Source organism: Pseudorasbora parva, chromosome 12 (genome assembly GCF_024679245.1).
Source record: "Pseudorasbora parva isolate DD20220531a chromosome 12, ASM2467924v1, whole genome shotgun sequence".
Classification (NCBI taxonomy): Eukaryota; Metazoa; Chordata; class Actinopteri; order Cypriniformes; family Gobionidae; genus Pseudorasbora; species Pseudorasbora parva.
The window spans coordinates 45503056-45523373 of NC_090183.1; the positions used below are offsets into that span (position 1 = coordinate 45503056).

A 20318-nucleotide genomic window follows, 5' to 3' on the forward strand; every position below is an offset into this window, starting at 1 on the left:
TAAATTAGGAAGCATTTACTAGACAAGCAAAAGTTGAGTTTTGAGGGAAAATAACTCAAAATGAAGAGAGTTTTTGCTTAAAATAAGCAAAATAGTCTGGCTTCGGGCTGAGAAAAAATATCTTAATTCAAACAGGAAAAAATATAATTTTTCTCACCCCATTGGCAGATTATTTATCTTATTTTAAGCAAAAACTCTCTTCATTTGGAGTTATTTTCCCGAAACAAGACAAAAACTTGTTTGTCTTGTAAATACTTGTTAATAAGTACAAGTATACAAGCAAGTACGGGTTTTTTAAAGCTCTCTTAATTTTGAGTTATTTTCCCCCAAAACAAAACTTTTGCTTGTCTAGTAAATACTAGATGTAATACTTAATGTATGAATTTTTAGATATTTGGACTTAAAACAGGACAAAAATATTAAGTAAGAAAAGCATTTTTTGCATTTTTGTTAGTCTGCAAATATGAAAATGTATTTTTAGGCATTCCATGTTCCAGTGTTTCTTAAACCGTACTGTCTCTTTAAGACCTTGATCCTCACCTCTTAACCTGGCCCTCCGAAATCCTGAGCGATAGACAAGAAGATGAAGAGAACGGCGCCATCTTGCCACCGGATGAACCACTGCAGCCCAAAAAGCTTCATTCGACCACAGAACGAGGGATAAAGTTTAATCTGGATCAAAATGATCTGGATTGGTTTTGCTATCCAGGATCAAGTAATCCATTTTATTGTTGTGCTGGTTTTTCAAAACAAAATAGTATTGGATCACCCTGATGCAGATACACACTTTTTTCAGATTACCAAATCTGGATTAGGATCTAAATCGGGAAGAAAAAGAAATCCTACGGGTCATTAAGAACTTGTTTTTCCAGCTCCACGAAGAGCCGAGCCATCCATTATATCCCCTTGTTGAGGTAAGGTGAGCTGTCCTTGTTCTAACCTGTTAACATAAACATAAAATACACACCACACACACACTGCACACCACATCTGGATTACTGGTTCTCTACACACACTAAAAAAATTGTGATTTTAACGGTAAAAGACTGTAAAAAGGCTACGGTTTAAAACAGTTAACTGCTTAAAAGAAAGTTTCCGTATTATGTAAAAAAAAGTCCTTAAAAATTGGGCACAATGTACTGTATTAATATGAAGGAATTTTCTGTAATGTTTTTTTACAGGAGTTTTACCGTAATTTGAATTACTCATTGCATTAGTTTATGTTTTCAGGGTTAACGGAAATGTCCGTAAAATTACTGGATAATGTCCTAGCAGAAAATTACCAGTGCATTTTCCGTTTTACAGTGTACAGCAAATAACTGTAATAGATCTGATGTAATTTTACTGTAAAATACCGTCAAATTTACAGTGTTTGGAAGTGAAGTCGAAAAAAACGTAAATTGACATTCCTAGAATTCTGCGTGATTCTTCACATTTGATGTATTTTTGTTAAAATAATTGTTTCTTCTTAGTTTTTTCTAATCAGTTACGAACATTAGGGTTTACTGTTGTTAAATTAATGTTATTAAATGTCACGTGTGTTGCCATGATGGTGTTTAGTGTTTGTGTGTGAATGACAGCTGCAGCTTCTGCCATTGGTTCATCATGTGACTCTCATCTCCACTGTGATTGGTGGTTGGCAGAATATATCAAAGGTACATAACCGATATTAATATTTCAAATGTTGGTATTTAAAAAAAAATTCAATTAATGAAATATGGTTATTTACTGTAAATATAACTTAAATCTGTAAAACCTACTTAATTTTATATGGTAAAATTCTGGCAACCACAGCTGCAGTTTTTTTGTTTTTTTACCGTAAATTTTACAGGGATTTTTGTGTGTGTACGGAGCCCCAAAAGGGACATGGTGATGGAAATATATATAAAATGGGGGGGGGGGGGGGGGGGAATTCAATGCTTTCACATTCTTTCAGAAAAGTGTTTAGACTGCGTTCACTCACAAATAACTTTTTGAGAATCTCTTGCAGCTTACAAACAGTGTTAAAAACACTTAAATATATTATTTTTGCTTGATATTTACAGCTGTTTGGGTATTTATATTTTATACTTACTTTACTGTAAATTACATAAAGGCTTAATAGGTAGCCTAATAATGTCTACTTCTAATTTATTACTTTAGCAGTTAAACTAATCAAGAGCAACAAAAAAGTGTGTGTGTGCGTGCGTGCGTGTCTGTGTGTGTGTGTGTGTGTGCTGGGATCAGGATATATATATATATATATATATATATATATATATATATATATATATATATATATATATATATATATATATATATATATATATATATATATATATATATATATATATATATCATTAATATATAATAAACATTAATAATATATATAAGAATATTATATTTAAGTTGCTAGTATTGTTGCCAGCTATTAGATTTATTAAATAAATATAATAAGATATTAATTTAAATGATATATATTAATTAGCGCATGTATTCCTATATGTATCAGATTTATTTTGAACAGCATGGGTCATATCACTTTCCACATTTAATTGATTGTACTATATCGCCACCTAGTGTCAGAGCAGAAAACATTTATATAAATGATACATATTAATAAACATTTATAATATAAATGACACATGTTAGCCTATTTTTAAAATATTAAAAATATATTTTTTTTATTATATAAATAATGTTTTTATATCATACTGTTATATTTATATATAAGATAAATATATACAGTATATACATGCAAATATTTCTTAAATATATACATGAAGGAGTGTGTATTTATATATACATAATAATTATACACAGTACACATATATTATGTAAACACTAACTTTTGTTTTGGATGTGATTAATCGCAATTAATCAATTGTCCAGCACTAATATATATATATATATATATATATATATATATATATATATATATATATATATATATATATATATATTAGAATGATATATTTAATTTGCTAGCATTGTTGCCACCTAGTATTATATTTATTAATTCAATATATATATGATAATATATTAATTTAAATTATACATATTAGACTATATATTTTTTAAATACTTTTTATTTAGACCCAATTTTCATTAATTGTAATTATTAATTTACTTTGCTATAACATTATCACCTGATTTGTTTTTATTTTATTTAATCAATTTTAATTAATTTTTACATTACATTTTTACAAGATGCGTTATCTTTAATCGCCTGTCGGTGGTGCAGAAGGACCATTTTAACAACACCTTCATTATACAGAGGGACTATTATGACAGAGTGAAAATATAGAGATGGTAAGCTGTTAACATCTCCAAATATTTAAACAATGTGGATGCTGCAAAAAGAGTGTGATAGTAAAACTGACAGGTAGAGGAGAGCCTAATGCTTTTTGACTTTCTCAGTTTGTGTAAATCCACTTGGGGTTCAGAGAATTTATTTTTTCCCACATTAATTTCACATGTCTAGTGCAATTATCTGGTTTTGTTTCATTAATAAAATATACTAATATTTGAGTTTGACAAACATAGCTAAACACATTCAAAACATAATAATAATTAAGCTTTTCCTTATTCACCCTTTTCTCATGGTTTCTCAATAGAACTCATTAAAATATATTTCTAATAGGGGCTCAGTGTGACAACATGCCCCGCCTGCTCCACTGGTTTAACCCCGGCTCATATCTTCAGCATTAAAGAACAATCTCAACGGTTAAATCACAGATATCAGATTACAATAATATCAGATTTATCTTATTTGAAATAAACAGAGATGAAAAATAAACTTAAAGGGTTAGTTCACCCAAAAATGAAATGTCTGTCATTAATGGCTCCCCCCTAATGTCGCTCCACACCCGTAAGACCTCCGTTCATCTTCACACACAGTTTAAGATATTTTATATTTAGTCTGAGAGCGTATGCAAGTGTATGCACACTATACTGTCCATGTCCAGAAAGGGAATAAAACATAAGTGAGTCATTAATGACATCATTTTTGGGTGAAGTAACCCTTTAAGAAATGTACTTTTGCTATGGTTTAATACATGTTCAGTGAGATCTTCCTAAGATGTTTTCTCTAGATAATGTTAATATGGCAACTATTAAGTACAGTATGATTCTTCATCCTGGCATGTGTGGAAAGTGTTAAACCGTGTGTGTTACAACTAACCCCTGCGTAAGACTGTGCCCCGCGCTCCCCTAGGTCTACTTCTAGTTATGAATTATTGATACATATTTCAACTACATATTTGACATACACTGCAAAAAAAAAGCTTTTCTTAAACTTTACTTTACTTAGTTTTTTCATCTTGTTTTTATAGTCAAAATATCTAAAAATTCTAACATTAAGAAACATTTACTAGACAGGTAAAGTCTTGTTTTGGTAAAAAATAACTCAAAATGAAGAGAGTTTTTGCTTAAAATAAGATAAATAATCTGCCAATGGGGTGAGAAAAATAATCTTGTTTTCTGTTTGAGTTAAGATTATTTTTCTCACCCCATTGGCAGATTATTGATCTTATTATAAGCAAAAACTCTCTTCATTTTGAGTTATTTTTTCCCAAAACAGACAATTTTTTTTTTTTTTTTTTTTTTTTTTGTCTAGTAAATGTTTCTTAATATAAGAATTTTTAGACATTTTGACTAGAAACAAGACAAAAATACTAAGTAGGAAAGGCCTTTTTTGCCGTGTATTGAGGCATTAATCACCCTTTTCTCAATGGCTGATCTGCATGACCTGCTTTTGCACTGGCCAAGTACAGCTAAACCAATAAGACTAGAGAAGAAAGCTCTACAACTTCCCCAGCCAGCGATAAGCTTCACATCCTGCGGGCTGGTTGTGTTCCAGACGCTCTTACACACTCATGACTGACAGATATCAGGCCTAAATCTGCGTCAAGGAAGTGTGTGTGCTATCAAAGGGCACAGCAGTGGTTTAATCTTTGGTACTTTACCAAATGTACTGTGCCAGATGTGTCACATTATTTGCATGGTATTTTAAAGAATGCTATGGGACTCGTCCAAAAACATGGAGCAAGATAAACAGGTCTGCATTGGTGAAACTCCACATGTTTTCTGAGTCTGTCAGCAGGAGGCGTGTCAGAAACAGTTTAACAATGAATCATTCTTGACCCGACACTTCATCAGGTATAACTTCACCATAAATGCGGATCATGGATAATTGTATGAAATCCAAGGATTTACATCAGTTTGACTAATGTGCATTAATATGATGACTGGCTCTGTGCATTCATTGACGTTCAACATGTTCGTGATGATGAGCTGTGCACATTTTATTTCATTTTAATTCAATTAAAAGAGAAATAAATAAATATAATATCTTATATATTTATAAAATGGTTCAAAAGTTACGGATCTAATAGACACTCTTCGGAATGAAAAGTGTTATAAATAAAATCTATTATTGTTATTATTACCCAATCACACACAAAACAAACAAAATACAATTTTTATTTTTATTGGTGCTAATATGACTACCAGTCAAATTGCATGACTAAATAATGTAATTTCGTAATTATATTTAAGATTTTTAACATGTTTTACTTGCCTTCTTCTCTGGCGCCACCTATTGACCGGCTAACATGAGCTCTTGAAGCTCCGCCCTCTTCCTAAAAGGGGGCGGGGAGCATCAACTCATTTGCATTTAAAGGGACACACAAAGTGGCACATTTTTGCTCACCCTCAAAAAGTGACAATTTTAAAATGCTATAAAGATGATCTGTGGGGAATTTTGAGCTGAAACTTCATACACACACACACACACACACACACACACACACACACACACACACACACACACACACTGGGACATCAGAGACTTATTTTACATCTTGTTAAAAGGGACATTATAGGACGCCTTTAACCATGAGTGTCAGAAGGCAGAGCTGGACAAAGTGCATAACTTCATTACTTGAGTAAAAGTAAAAGTACTATAGGTCAAATATTACTCCGCTACAAGTGAAAGTTGTAAAAATAGATTTTAACTGAAGTAAAAGTACAGAAGTATTTGTTTTCAAAAGTGCTTAAGTATCAAAAGTTAATTTCTTTTTTTATGTCGCTGCATTATTGTATTATAGTTGTATAAATGCACATTATGCCATCATGGTTTAAGCCAGTCAGTGACGCTCCATCTGACACACTAGCAGACGACTAACTTAAACTCATTTAAATACTTGTAGAAAAGTTACAAAGCTCTTTATAAAGCTGCTGTCACTTTAAGGCCGAATGCACGGATCCAATACACTGATACACATCTGATATTTTCACAACTTTACTCTTCTCTTTCTCCCAGACGTTTATATTTTTAATATTTTATAAGACATGCATCAAGTATATGCCAACTGAACCATTCTTGATTTTTTTTTTTTAAACTAAAACATACTTTCAAAGTATGGCTATGGGTGCACACACTTGTGCCTAAGAGCCGTCTTCTTCCATTTTGCTATGAACTGATCAGTGTAAAAAAAAATGGCGAAGATGTAAATGACCATATAAGAGAGATTCCTGAAAGACTGTCTGCAACAACAACAAAACCTTTTAAAGATGGAAAAAATCATCCACTGACTTTCAGAGCTGCTACAGAAATGACTTCGACCCAGTAGTCAATGTAGTGGAGTAAAAAGGATGATATTTGTCTTTTAAATGTAGTAAAGTAAAAGTCATAAGTTTCCAGAACAAATAATCCTCAAGTACAGATAGTTACTGTCCAGCTCTGTCAGAAGCAAATAAAAAGCGGGTCCTCTCTTTCAGAATTGTTTTTTACTGTAGTAACGTTAGATGCCATTAAATATTAAATACAAATATACCGCCGTTTACTGAACGATTGATTGGGTCAGAGATTATTAACCGTGGCTGTAGTCTAGCGGTGAGAGACGCATGACTTTAAGTTTTGACGCAAATCTATCGACATTCGAATCCGCCTTTTGCCGAACTTGCTCTACTCCCTTTTCCATCACATATCAGATCAGAAAGGCATTCATTTTCAATAAAAATGTAGAAAATATTATAAAAGTGGAAAAAAAGCGTCCAACATGTGATTAATAATAAGTGTTTCTCTGTTAGGGGTAAACAGACATGTGTCGAATTAGAGACGATAAAAGTGAGTGGGTCCAATATCATTGGTCGTAAAAAGTGGGTGGGTCTTCCCACACACACACACACACACACACACACACACACACACACACACACACACACACACTGGTTCCGACGCCCATCGGTGTGTGTGTGTGTGTGACAGATGGGTCAGTGCTAATCCTCTTAGCAACTTTCTGCTGATGGAGGTTCATTGAGTAAAGCTCCACACCTCACTCGCCTAGTGATCAAGCTCAGGATACGGACATGTCTGCGGAAAAGGTGAGTTTGTTTTAATAATTGCATGTTGTAGTTTTTTTTATTATTAGTCTATTATTATTATTTTGAATCCCTGTTGATCTAAATGTTGATTGAAGGACATTTAGAGATGATCTGAATTCATTTGCATATTCAGTTCCAAACCACATACATGTTATCAGAATACATCACTGTATATTTTTAGGATTCATCATTTATCGTTAGCTTGATGACACATGTCTAGATTAGTGACTTCTAGTGAGGTCAGTTCTAGTTTTACAGGAAAGTTCAGTGATATTCAGTTTCGAAGCTTGTTACACAAATGTGAACATTATACTGAAACAAACACGAATTTAAGTGCTAAATACCTGTAAAAAATACATTCATATTCTTAGTATTTCTTACTAAAATATATAGTCAGACTTTGAAGATTTATAAATATTGCATATGTTTGATATGTTTGCATATATTTGCTTTTTTAACCACATATTGTATTTCAAGTGACCAGCCTTATTTGTGTATATCTTTGGTAAATGTGTGTATTAAGTGTGTTAATTTGATGAAACATGATTGAATAAGGGTCCGTGTTTTCCTCCACACCTCATGAAAGGGATTGACTAAGGTGACGGTATTAATAGCCTTATTCTGGCTGCATCTTAAGTGGATCTCACACTCACACACACTCACACATTCACTCTCTCTCACACGTCTGCTTCACTATCTTTCTGGAAACTCTCCATTGGCGTAATGGTTTTTATACTGTACAAACTGTATATTCTATCCCCTTACACTAACCCTACCCATCACACACATCTACAGGCATTCTTACATTAAAAAAAAAAAACTCATTCTGTATGATTTATAAGCTTGTTTCCTCATGGGGAGCTCAATTTAGGTCCCCACTGTGACAGTCCCCATAAGTGTGTGTGCATTCAGGCTAAAGTCCCCACTGGGATAAAAACACACAGACACAAACACACACACTCACCCATATGGATCCAGGTCATTTTGTGTCAAATCAGTCAAATTTTGGAAACTGCCCTGGCTCATTTTTTCTGAAGAAAGACAAACATTAGTCGTGATAAAAGCCCAAATATTTTATGTTTTGTAGATGGGGGATCAAAATGACTATTTTCACCTGAGATTTGGAGCCAAATTACAGATGGGCAAAAATGACTTTAGAAAGATGGCAGCATCATTATTTTACTTTTACTCATAGATTGGTAGGTATATTAGTAAAATCTGTTGACTTTATCAATCTTTGTTTTATTATATGCCAACAGTAACACTTCAAAAATGGGGGAAAAGCACATTTTGTGTGTCCTTCCCAAAGTTTGCATGCCTGTAACTCAAGAAATATTAAAGATATCTTAATATACTTTTTAGATTCTTGTTTCTAATAAACTTTTCTTTTAGCATCTTCATTTTAAAGGTTCTATATGGTTCAATCACAGTGATATGGGGATCTCCTTCTGGCTCTCTGAGCAAATGGTTGAACTTTATCCATTTTCAATGGTCGAAAACCAAATGTGGCTGACTTTTCAAACAGCTGACACTTATTGTATTTAAAGAGAAATGTCTGAGGAGCAAATAATGTTAAAACTAGAAATATATCTTCTTTCCTTCTATTAAGACAATGGCATTGAACATACCAATTTGAACAATATTTCATTACCAAAAATACCCTGAAATGGCCAAGGTGAGGCATATTAACCTTTCTGGAGATTTGTAGAAGTGTATTTCTGAAATAACAACAGTGAAATACAAGTATCGCATAAGTTAAATAAAGTTATTCTTAATAACAATTTGACTCAAAATTCAAGATGACGTTTTTAGGAGAATAAATATAGGAACATTTTCAGTTTTAACATTGAAAATGGGGAAAGTTCAATATTTTGCACATAGAGCCACACTGAGATCCCCATATCTCTGGGAATAAACCATATAGAGCATTAAAAATGAAGATACCAAAAGAAAAGTTCATTAAGAATGAGAATCTAAAAAGATATTGAGATATCTTTAATACTTTACGAGTGACAGTCACACAAACATTGGCTGCTGCCATCTTTTAAAGTCATTTTCACCCACCTGCAATTTGGCTTTACATTTTAGGTGAAAATTGTCATTTGACAATAAACAATGCTTGCCCCCCCCCACCCCACCCCCACCCCACACACACACACACACACACACACACACAAAACAGTGAATTACTCAATAAACATACATGTTTTGTTTTTCATGATTATTTAAGTATTATTAAGAATTTTTTTCATTAACTCGTTGACCTTTCCTACTTCCTATTTCCTACTTCATACAAGTGTCATACTTTGTCAAAGTTTCTTGATGAATTCTTGATGATTTGATATTTTATAAGAGATCTCATAATATCTAAATAAATTTAAAATCAAAACGTGTGAAAAAACAACAATATTAGGGAAATGGCTAATAAGCCGATAAGTGCTCCTCTGCTGCCATCTACCGGTTATAGTGGTCTTTTTTTAAATGTTTGCCACGTCTTAGTTTTCCTACATCTTTGGGACAATCTTTGATAGAAGAACAAATAATGTTTTTGGTCTTCACATTAAAAATAACATTTAAACTGGATAATATTCAGAGCTTTGAGATGCTGGAAGAAGATGTGAAGCTCTTGAAATCCCTTAAAAAGTGCTTGAATTTCACTCTCAAAATGCAACCATTTGGTCGCTGAAGAATAAGATGCTTGTGAAAAACTTAAACAGATTAAGAGTGATATTCAGATACGTTGTTCTTTTTTTACTTGTTGCTTTCACTTGCATCATTACTGGTGAGTTCTCTAACTTTCTAACAAAAAGTATTCGTCTGTGCCCTCACTCTTCATCCCTCCCTGTTGTAGCCTGTACTATTCTGAATGATATCGTGTTTATTGCCTCTTTAAGAGGAATTTCTTGTTGTATTCCTCAAGTGTCTGCTAAATTAGTAAATGTAATTTCTTACTTTTTTATCTCTCCAACATGCCATTAACAATTATGTCATTTTATGACTGCGCACATCAGAATATTACAGAAACCCAAAAAGAAGAAGCCCGAGTCCACTCCAGTAGAGACCAATGGAAGCGAAGCCAAACCTAAAAAGACCAAGAGCAAGAAGAGCGGAGATCTGTCGGCCGAGAGCAGCCCGGCCACTCAGAGTACGCCAGAGAGTTCACAAGTCTTACATCAATACAAAGTTCTGTCATGAAACTCTAAGGGCCCGATTTTACTGATCTGAGCCCACGGGCGCGGGTCCGAAACCACTTTTGCTAGTTTAGCCATAGAGACAGAGCGACATCTGAAAGTGTCTGAAAGCCACGCCCACTGGAGGGGAACAAACCAATCGTCTCCATTTACTTTCTATTGCGGGAAGCGGCTTATTACAAAAAACTAACAGCTGATATGTGACAAAGTGTACAGAAAGCAACCTAAAAAACCCAGAGCTGAAAACCCGGAAGTTTTTATAAGCTGTTGAGCCCAAAAACGAGAGTTTAAAGACACAAAAGTAGATCAGAGCGAGACATGTTACATTACACTGAGAACTACGCCCACTGGAGGGGAAAGTAATCAGCGACAGGAAATATAATATATAAAACTGACATTTGGATATTTGACAACATGTTTACTGCACACGTAGACATACTGAGACACACTGAGTGTCAGGATCCTAACATTGACCCATTCTTCCTGCTGAAGCTTCACGTCTTATTGCCTGTGTCCACTTTTGTCTCCTTAAACGCTCGTTTTTTAGGATCGACAGCTTATAAAACTTAGTTCTGTGTATTTTATCTTGTATGCTGTACACCATGTCACATAGTTGACATAGTTCTGTTTTTTGTTTTAAAGTAAGAACTGACAAGGAGGCAGCCTCACGCAATACAAACTCAATGGAGAAGGCGTGGCCTAAATACGCTCTGTCTCTAAGGAAAAAATGATTGGCCAAAAAGGGTCGTCCCTCGCCTCTTAATGAGTCATGGGTGTGTTTTGGGCGTAACGAGCAATAAACCGATCAGAGCCTCATCTCCCTTTCCCTTTAAAAGCCAGCTGTGCTCGAGCCGTGAGCGGAGTCACTATTGACATGAGGAGAGACTGAACGCTTCTCCAGAGAGGAATGCTTTTATTTTTCATATTTAAGCGTGTGTGTGTGTTTAATAATCAGAGTGTGTGTTGAGCTCCGGCTCATAATACTAACACACTCTTTAAATAACACTGAAGAAATCCTGCACTATTGACTTTAGAGCAGGTGTGTGTTGGTCAGTGGTTTTCAGTTCCTCACAATAGAAACGTTCCAACAATGCTCTTGAACACACCTGGCTTAGACCAGACACCCATGGGGGAACAGACACACTCACACACACTCACTCACTTTGATGGCTGAACAGATGCGCCAGTGCATTTGATATTTAAACAACGAGGAGCTGGACGTGAACATGAGAACTGAAACTAGCAGAAAATTGCGCCGGGTTTATGAGAGGGTCCTAGATGGCACAGGCTGATAGGTCCTTAACTCAACCTGCTTGCAATCGCATCCTCCTCTATAGGGCCAGCTGATTGGATCCTGATGTATCAGTAGCCAATGAGCTCGCTGCTCAGCCTTCAGATACTGGTCAGCATTTGCTATAGCAGTGCAGCGCACTTTCCGAATCCCTCCTCCTTCCCCAGCTCCACCTGTTTATATCTGCTACGGGTCATTCATGAATGCTGTGTTGTACAGCAGCAGCGTAGCAGATCTATTCCTCCAAGACCAAACACATCAACATTGTTATATCCATTACCATGGCAAACCCTCAGAGAGTTATCATGACAGAACGGCGCTTTTGTCAGTCTATTTACATAACTCTCACAAACCTCCCTCACAGATGGAGAGAAGGTGAAGAAGAAGAAAGTAGAAAAGGAAAAAGAACCAACAGAGAAGGAGAAAGAATCCAAAAAGAAAGCGAAAAGTGCCCCAAAGAAGAAGAAGAGTAAGTCACCCATGTGTGTTTATTTTTATTTTTGTATTTGCAGTTTTTATTTTAATTGTGTTTTATTCGTTTCTATATTTATATTTGCAGAGGCAACATCACTAATTTCTAGAGTTTTTTAGTTAAAAATGAAATGTAAGTTTTGTTTAGAGCTGCACAATTAATGCGTTCTTGACTCAAACACTCACGCAAACTCCTAAAAATTTTAATTTCCTAAATGACAACGGTTCAGCTCTGTCTTTTAAACCTTTGACAAGTACGATCACAGCGAACATTCATGCGTTGGCATGTTTATGTATGAAACATCTTCACAATTATTCTTTTCAAACCACACAGTATCATTATTTCTGTCATACAATAATTCAAATTATCACTGAATCTCTGAATTACTGGGATAAAAGTTGAAAAACTGACGTTTGGTATCGATCAAAATTGTGCACCGTTACACCAGTTGGTGGCGACAAGTAAAAATGTGCACCAATCAGGCATAATATTATGACCACCTTCCTAATATTGTGTCGGTAAATGGTAAATGGACTGCATTTATATAGCGCTTTTATCCAAAGCGCTTTACATTTTGCCTCACATTCACCCATTCATACACCGACGGCGATGTCAGCCATGTAAGGCGCCATCCAGCTCGTCGGGAGCAGCTGGGGTTAGGTGTCTTGCTCATGGACACTTCGACACTTGGTCAGGTGGAACCGGGGATCGAACCACCAACCTTCTGGTTTGTAGACAACCTACATGAACCACTGAGCCACTGCCGCCCCGGCAGTCCCCCTTTTGCTGAACTGCAGAGGCATAGACTCCACTAGACCCCTGAAGGTGTGCTGTGGTATCTGACACCAAGATGTTAGCAGCAGATCCTTTAAGTTCTGTAAGCTGCGAGGTGGGGCCTCCATGGATCAGACTTGTTTGCTCAGCTCATCCCACAGATGCTCGATTGGATTGAGATCTGGGGAATCTGGAGGCCGAGTCGACGCCTCAAACTGGTTGTTGTGCTCCTCAAACCATTCCTGAAGCATTTGTGCTTTGTGTCAGGAGCATTATCCTGCTGGAAGAGCCATAGCTACTTGGTTTTTCCTGCTTCTAACACATCAAGCTTCGTTCAAAATTATGGGAGAATCATGATCTCTATTTAAAAAAATATATTTTTGTAAATGTCTAAATTCCTCTATTTTTAAAACTGTGGGGAAATAGACCCATATAAGAATATAGCTATGAAATGAATGTGTATAGCAGCTCAGATTAGAAGATTTTGAGCTCATTGATACTTTTGATTTCGGACTTTAATATCTTGAGCTCAGTTTGAAACATCAGTTGATACTCTGTGAGATAACTGGAGTTCGTTTCTCAGGAGAAAAAGCAATTCATTCATTAGAAACAACTTTGGTTCTAAACTATGTCTTCTCTTTCCGACAGGATGATGGCATGACATTTGAGAAATGTAATCGTTTTTTTACTGAGCACTTAAATGTGTTTATTGCGAAACAGGTTTAACAGATGATGACGATGATGAAGAGGACGATGGGGAGACCACTCCTCAGAAGAAGACGAAGAAAAAAACTTCAAAAGAAAGTTCTGATGGAAAAGAAAAGGAGAAGGAAAAAGACAAGAAGTCCAAATCAAAAGGTGTCCTCTGTTCAAATGAGTAATGTTGTAACTTTCTATTATGAGCTCTGATTTTACTTTCAACCTGCAAACTGGATTTATTAATGGATTTGTTTATTGTTTTTTGCTGTATGTGAACATGAAGACGTCAAAGAGGATGCAGACAGTAAAGGAAAATCTAAAGCCAAGAAGAAGGAGCCGGCCTCCATGTTTCAGATAAATGGAGGCAAACCTGAAACCAAGAGTAAAAAGAAAGGTAATGTTCTGAAAGCTTTTCTACGTACAGGTCCGTTTGATGATTCAGAGTAAAATATGTCTTTGCTTCTCTTGTGTGACAAAGCTGCCAAATCGGAGAGTGAAGAGAGCGAACCAGAAACCAAAACCAGCAAGACGAAGAAGAAGAGCAGCGGAAACACAGCGTCCATGTTTCAGACAGGAGGAGACAAAGACAAGGACAAAAAGACAAAAAAGACCAAAGGTAAGTTCTGTTCTTTTCTTAAACCATTATGGTATGCACAAAACACCGATCAGGCATAACATTATGACCGGTGAAGTGAATAACACTGATGATTAGCTCTTCATCACCAGTTAGTTGGATATATTAGGCAGCAAGTGAACATTTTCTCCCCATAAGGCCTATTCAAACGGTAATTGTTTCTCACGTGGAAGTCCGTAAAAATAAATTTGGATGGCACCTCAGTGATAAACTCGTGCATTCGGACGGTGATTTATTCACAGTGGAGGAGTCAGTTTTGTGATCATTGGAACTTTTACGTTTAATCATTTAGCAGACGCTTTTATCCAAAGCGACTAACAAATAGGGAGAGCAGTACTACTCACGTGGTCAATACCATGATTGCATGCTGTAAATAAAATGTCATATGCTTGGATAAGAATGTGAATAAGAATAAATGCATATTTAATTTAATAATAGGAAAATAATATCCTAATTAGTATTTCATTATTTAAATCTGTTTAAAAATAGGAAGCTATAAAGACACACATTATAGTTAAGATGGTTTTCTGTCTTGTGTTTTATCTAAAACATAAAGGATGTCATTTTATTCCACATGGAAATGAGCGGGAATAAGTGGATACAGCCTCTTATTCCCATGAGCTGATCATAATGCTGCGGTTATTTTAACACGTATTGCTGCCGTAATAAAGGCCAGTTTCAAATGTTTACATGCTTTTCTTCTTTTTATTTTTTAAGCGGTGATGAAAAATACTGCTCTTGTAAATACTTGGCAGCATTTCAGTAATTAAAGTCTAGATCTTTAAAATGCATCCGCAACCGTATGGTGCTCTGCAGGGGTCAAAAGGGATATAAATAGTGAATTTTAAAGCTACACTGTGTAACTTTTTTAGTTTATTCTTAGCTAAAAACACTTAGTTCTTTCAACAATATATGTGCCCATTAATGTATATTTACTTTTTTCAAGTAATAAAGTATTCTTGTAAGTTTATAATATGCCATTGAAAACACATACGGGTGAGGGGTTCGAATGCCGGTCGCCATGTTGCCCCTCCATCTTGAAAGTACAGTAGCCAAAGAGGGACACACCCGTAAATTCAAGCTTCGCCTTTCGCGTTTTAACACTCGATGGCACTCATGGACGAGATCGAACTGGAAGCCATGTTAATCTTGGACTAAATCGGCCACCGTAGGAGTTAAAACGAAATCAGAATAGAGAGGAACAGAAACTAATATTCACTGGATGGTCATAAACCTTTACACCGCTAGATGGGGGAAAATATCACACAGTGGAGCTTTATAAGTGATATATTCTTGAAAACTCAGCAATTAAATTACTACACAACCCTGTGTGTTTGTCTAAAAACAGTAGGTAATTTGGATGGGGACTTTTACGCAGGTGGTGAGAGAAAAACACTGACATTCTGGATTCACACGGCAATAAAATCACAGACTAGCTCCTGTCGATGATGAAAATACCTTACGGAAAAGGGCTAAAGTCGATGTGTGTGAAGCAGGAGAAATGGGCAAGCGTAAGGATTTGAGCGAGTTTGGCCAGATTGTGACGGCTAGACGACTGGGTCAGAGCATCTCCAAAACTGCAGCTCTTGTGGGCTGTTCCCGGTCTGCAGTGGTCAGTATCTATCAAAAGTGCTCCAAGGAAGGACCAGTGGAGAACCGGCCACAGGGTCATGGGCGGCCAAGGCTCATTGATGCACGTGGGGAGCGAAGGCTGGCCCGTGGGGTCCGATCAAACAGATTTACATGCACATATATAAATCTGAACTGATTTGTTTCCATAAAATGACAGCACATGGCTATTTCTCTGTCTGATTTGATTGTTTCTTGTCCTCAGGTCCTGCTAAAGCAGAAGAGACTGAAGACTCTGATTCAGAAGTGACACAGAAAAAGAAAAAGGGCAAAGGGAAAAAAGGCAAAAAGGTGAATAAATCGTATTCCACATTATTCTCATCCTTGCATTCATTTTGTGTGGTATATTTTGTATGATGACCTCTTTTATTCCTTTGAAGGAGGAGCGAGCACCTTCTCCTGAGATCGAGTTTGACGATCTGGAGGAGTTTGTGCTTCAGCCCGCAGAACAAGGCGTCACGGTAAAGTGCAAAGTGACCCGTGACAAGAGAGGGATGGACCGAGGCCTTTACCCAACATACTACCTGCACCTGGACAATGAGAAGAAAGTACGACATCTACTGAGACGTTTGTATTTATCTGTAGTCCCTCGTATCATGGTGTGCAGAGCTTTTGCTACATTTCAAGCTTGAATGTAACTCGACACCCTTGGTTCATTTAGTATGCGCTACCTCATGAATATGCCAATGAACCCCGCCTCCACTCACTCACTCCAGCTTCACTCGTTCAATTTTACTGTAGTAAACGCTGCACAATGGAAATGCTCTTTACCATGCCACACACATAACGGTAATTAATTTGATTAGCCTTTAGGATGACTATGTTATCAAACAGCTAATAATGTGTTGCTAATGTTAGCTTGATCCCATTTGCCATCTCAGAAACGCTTTAAACATCACAGAGCATCAGTGGAGAAAGGCATATTGTTCATCATAACATCGATATATATTCCATTTACATAATTTACCCGTTATATTGCTAAATGTACCTGATTTTTCAAATCATAGCTAATGATTTGAAGCAGTCATAGCTAATGATATGCAAAAGCCCCGCCCACAGCAGTCATAGCTAATGATATGCAAAAGCCCCGCCCACAGCAGTCATAGCTAATGATATGCAAAAGCCCCGCCCACAGCAGTCATAGCTAATGATATGCTAAAGCCCTGCCCACAGCAGTCATAGCTAATGATATGCTAAAGCCCTGCCCACAGCAGTCATAGCTAATGATATGTTAAAGCCCCGCCCACAGCAGTCATAGCTAATGATATGTTAAAGCCCCGCCCACAGCAGTCATAGCTAATGATATGCAAAAGCCCCGCCCACAGCAGTCATAGCTAATGATATACTAAAGCCCCGCCCACAGCAGTCATAGCTAATGATTTGCTAAAGCCCCGCCCACAGCAGTCATAGCTAATGATATGCTAAAGCCCCGCCCACAACAGTCATAGCTAATGATTTGCTAAAGCCCCGCCCACAGCAGTCATAGCTAATGATATGTTAAAGCCCCGCCCACAGCAGTCATAGCTAATGATATGCTAAAGCCCCGCCCACAGCAGTCACAGCTAATGATATGCTAAAGCCCCGCCCACAGTAGTCATAGCTAATGATATGTTAAAGCCCCGCCCACAGCAGTCATAGCTAATGATATGCAAAAGCCCCGCCCACAGCAGTCATAGCTAATGATATACTAAAGCCCCGCCCACAGCAGTCATAGTTAATGATATGCTAAAGCCCCGCCCACAGCAGTCATAGCTAATGATATGCTAAAGCCCCGCCCACAGCAGTCATAGCTAATGATATGCTAAAGCCCCGCCCACAGCAGTCATAGCTAATGACATGTTAAAGCCCCGCCCACAGCAGTCATAGCTAATGATATGTTAAAGCCCCGCCCACAGCAGTCACAGCTAATGATATGCTAAAGCCCCGCCCACAGCAGTCACAGCTAATGATATGTTAAAGCCCCTCCCACAGCAGTCACAGCTAATTATATGTTAAAGCCCCACCCACAACAGTCATAGCTAATGATATGCTAAAGCCCCGCCCACAGCAGTCACAGCTAATGATATGTTAAAGCCCCGCCCACAGCAGTCACAGCTAATGATATGCTAAAGCCCCGCCCACAGCAGTCACAGCTAATGATATGCTAAAGCCCCGCCCACAGCAGTCATAGCTAATGATATGCTAAAGCCCCACCCACAACAGTCATAGCTAATGATATGCTAAAGCCCCGCCCACAGCAGTCACAGCTAATGATATGTTAAAGCCCCGCCCACAGCAGTCACAGCTAATGATATGCTAAAGCCCCGCCCACAGCAGTCACAGCTAATGATATGCTAAAGCCCCGCCCACAGCAGTCACAGCTAATGATATGCTAAAGCCCCGCCCACAGCAGTCACAGCTAATGATATGCTAAAGCCCCGCCCACAGCAGTCACAGCTAATGATATGCTAAAGCCCCACCCACAGCAGTCACAGCTAATGATATGCTAAAGCCCCGCCCACAGCAGTCACAGCTAATGATATGTTAAAGCCCCGCCCACAGCAGTCACAGCTAATGATATGCTAAAGCCCCGCCCACAGCAGTCACAGCTAATGATATGCAAAAGCCCCGAATACAGTTTAAAATAAAATGGTCTCTATGTGAATTTATAGTAAAGTACACTCTAAAAAATGTTGGGTTGTTTTAAGCCAATGTTGGGTCAAATATGGACTAACCCAGCAATTGGGTTGTTTTTTACCCAAATTTTTTAGGGTGTATAATTTATTCCTGTTATCAAAGCTGAGTCACATGATCCTTCTCAAATCCTTCTCATATTCTGATTCTAACATTAAACATGTCTCTGATGTCACTTTTGAGTGATTTAATGTGTCCTTGCTGAATAAATGCTGAAAAAAACCGTACCCTAATATATGCCGTTAATCCTAGCTTTGCAAATGTGAGTAATGTAACACGTCTTTTTGTCCATCCAGGTGTTTTTGTTAGCGGGAAGAAAGAGGAAAAAAAGCACAACCTCAAACTACTTGATCTCCATAGACCCCACCGACCTCTCGAGAGGAGGAGAAAACTTCATCGGGAAGCTGAGGTGCCGATCTTTAGTCAAATCAAGTCAACAAAAACAAATCATTGACCTGATTTATTTCTTAATAAGCAAACTAACTAACCTGCTTTATTCTTTAACCATTTAATATGCTTTATTTCTAAACTAACAACTAATCTGCTTTTTCTTAATTAACTATTTCTTTAACTAACTTGATTTATTTCTTAACTCACTAACATTTGTTGTTCTTTAAGTCAAGTCATCGCGCTTTTCCAACGCCGATTGTGTCAAAGCAGCTTCACAGTGTCAAACAGGATAATATTAAACAGAATTAGATTTGGCTGTACAGTCGTTCTGGAGTAAACAGATGTTATCAGCTTATTTTAATTTATCATAGAGCGACAATGTTGGCAGATCAGTATTATAATTTATAGAATTAAATAAAACCTAATAAATTAACTTTATTTGTATAATTAGTTGAATAACTTGGATCATAATGTTAGTGTCCCTAACTGAGCAAGCCAAGCCAAAGACGACCAAAGGAACCGAAACTCCATCAGGGCATGATGGAGAAAAATAAACCAGAGTTTATTACACGAGGCGGACAGCAGTGGAGTATTTTTTACTTTCTGCTCAAGTAAATTTTTAAGTATATACTTTATCAGTGTTTTTCTTTAGAAAACTTTTTTACTTCACTACATTCCAAAGCATAATATATAATGTTATACTTTTTACTGCACTACATTTCATGAATAAAAGTTGTTGTTTTCTTACCTTTAATGCTTAAAGCTACACTGTGTAACTTTTTTAGTTTATTCTTAGCTAAAAACACTTAGTTCTTTCAAAAATATATGTGCCCATTAATGTATATTTACTTCTTTCAAGTAATAAAGTATTCTCGTAAGTTTATAATATGCCATTGAAAACACATACGGGTGAGGGGTTCGAATGCCGGTCGCCATGTTGCTCCTCCATCTTGAAAGTACAGTAGCCAAAGAGGGACATACCCGTAAATTCAAGCTTCGCCTTTCGCGTTTTAACACTCGATGGCACCGTGTCGAATGTGAAGAGGGGGATTGCCGTGTTAATCTTGGACTATATCGGCCACCGTAGGAGTTAAAACGAAATCAGAATAGAGAGGAACAGAAACTATTATTCGCTGGATACCTTTACACCGCTAGATGGGGAAAATATCACACAGTGGAGCTTTAATTACACTAAAA

The 20318-nt window shown here is 36.9% G+C and overlaps 1 protein-coding gene across 1 annotated transcript in view; it reads left to right on the forward strand.

Moving 5' to 3' along the window:
- Positions 1–469: 469 nt before the first annotated feature.
- LOC137094639 (tubby-related protein 1-like) overlaps positions 470–20318 on the forward strand; it is a 28067-nt gene continuing 8218 nt past the window's right edge. The window contains exons 1-11 of the mRNA XM_067460497.1: positions 470–715; positions 797–914; positions 7253–7368; positions 10390–10513; positions 12215–12319; positions 13817–13954; positions 14079–14189; positions 14274–14411; positions 16264–16349; positions 16439–16606; positions 19028–19140. Coding sequence (XP_067316598.1) covers positions 7354–7368; positions 10390–10513; positions 12215–12319; positions 13817–13954; positions 14079–14189; positions 14274–14411; positions 16264–16349; positions 16439–16606; positions 19028–19140 — 998 coding nt within the window. The 5' untranslated portion in view covers positions 470–715; positions 797–914; positions 7253–7353. The remainder of the gene's footprint in view (positions 716–796; positions 915–7252; positions 7369–10389; positions 10514–12214; positions 12320–13816; positions 13955–14078; positions 14190–14273; positions 14412–16263; positions 16350–16438; positions 16607–19027; positions 19141–20318) is intronic.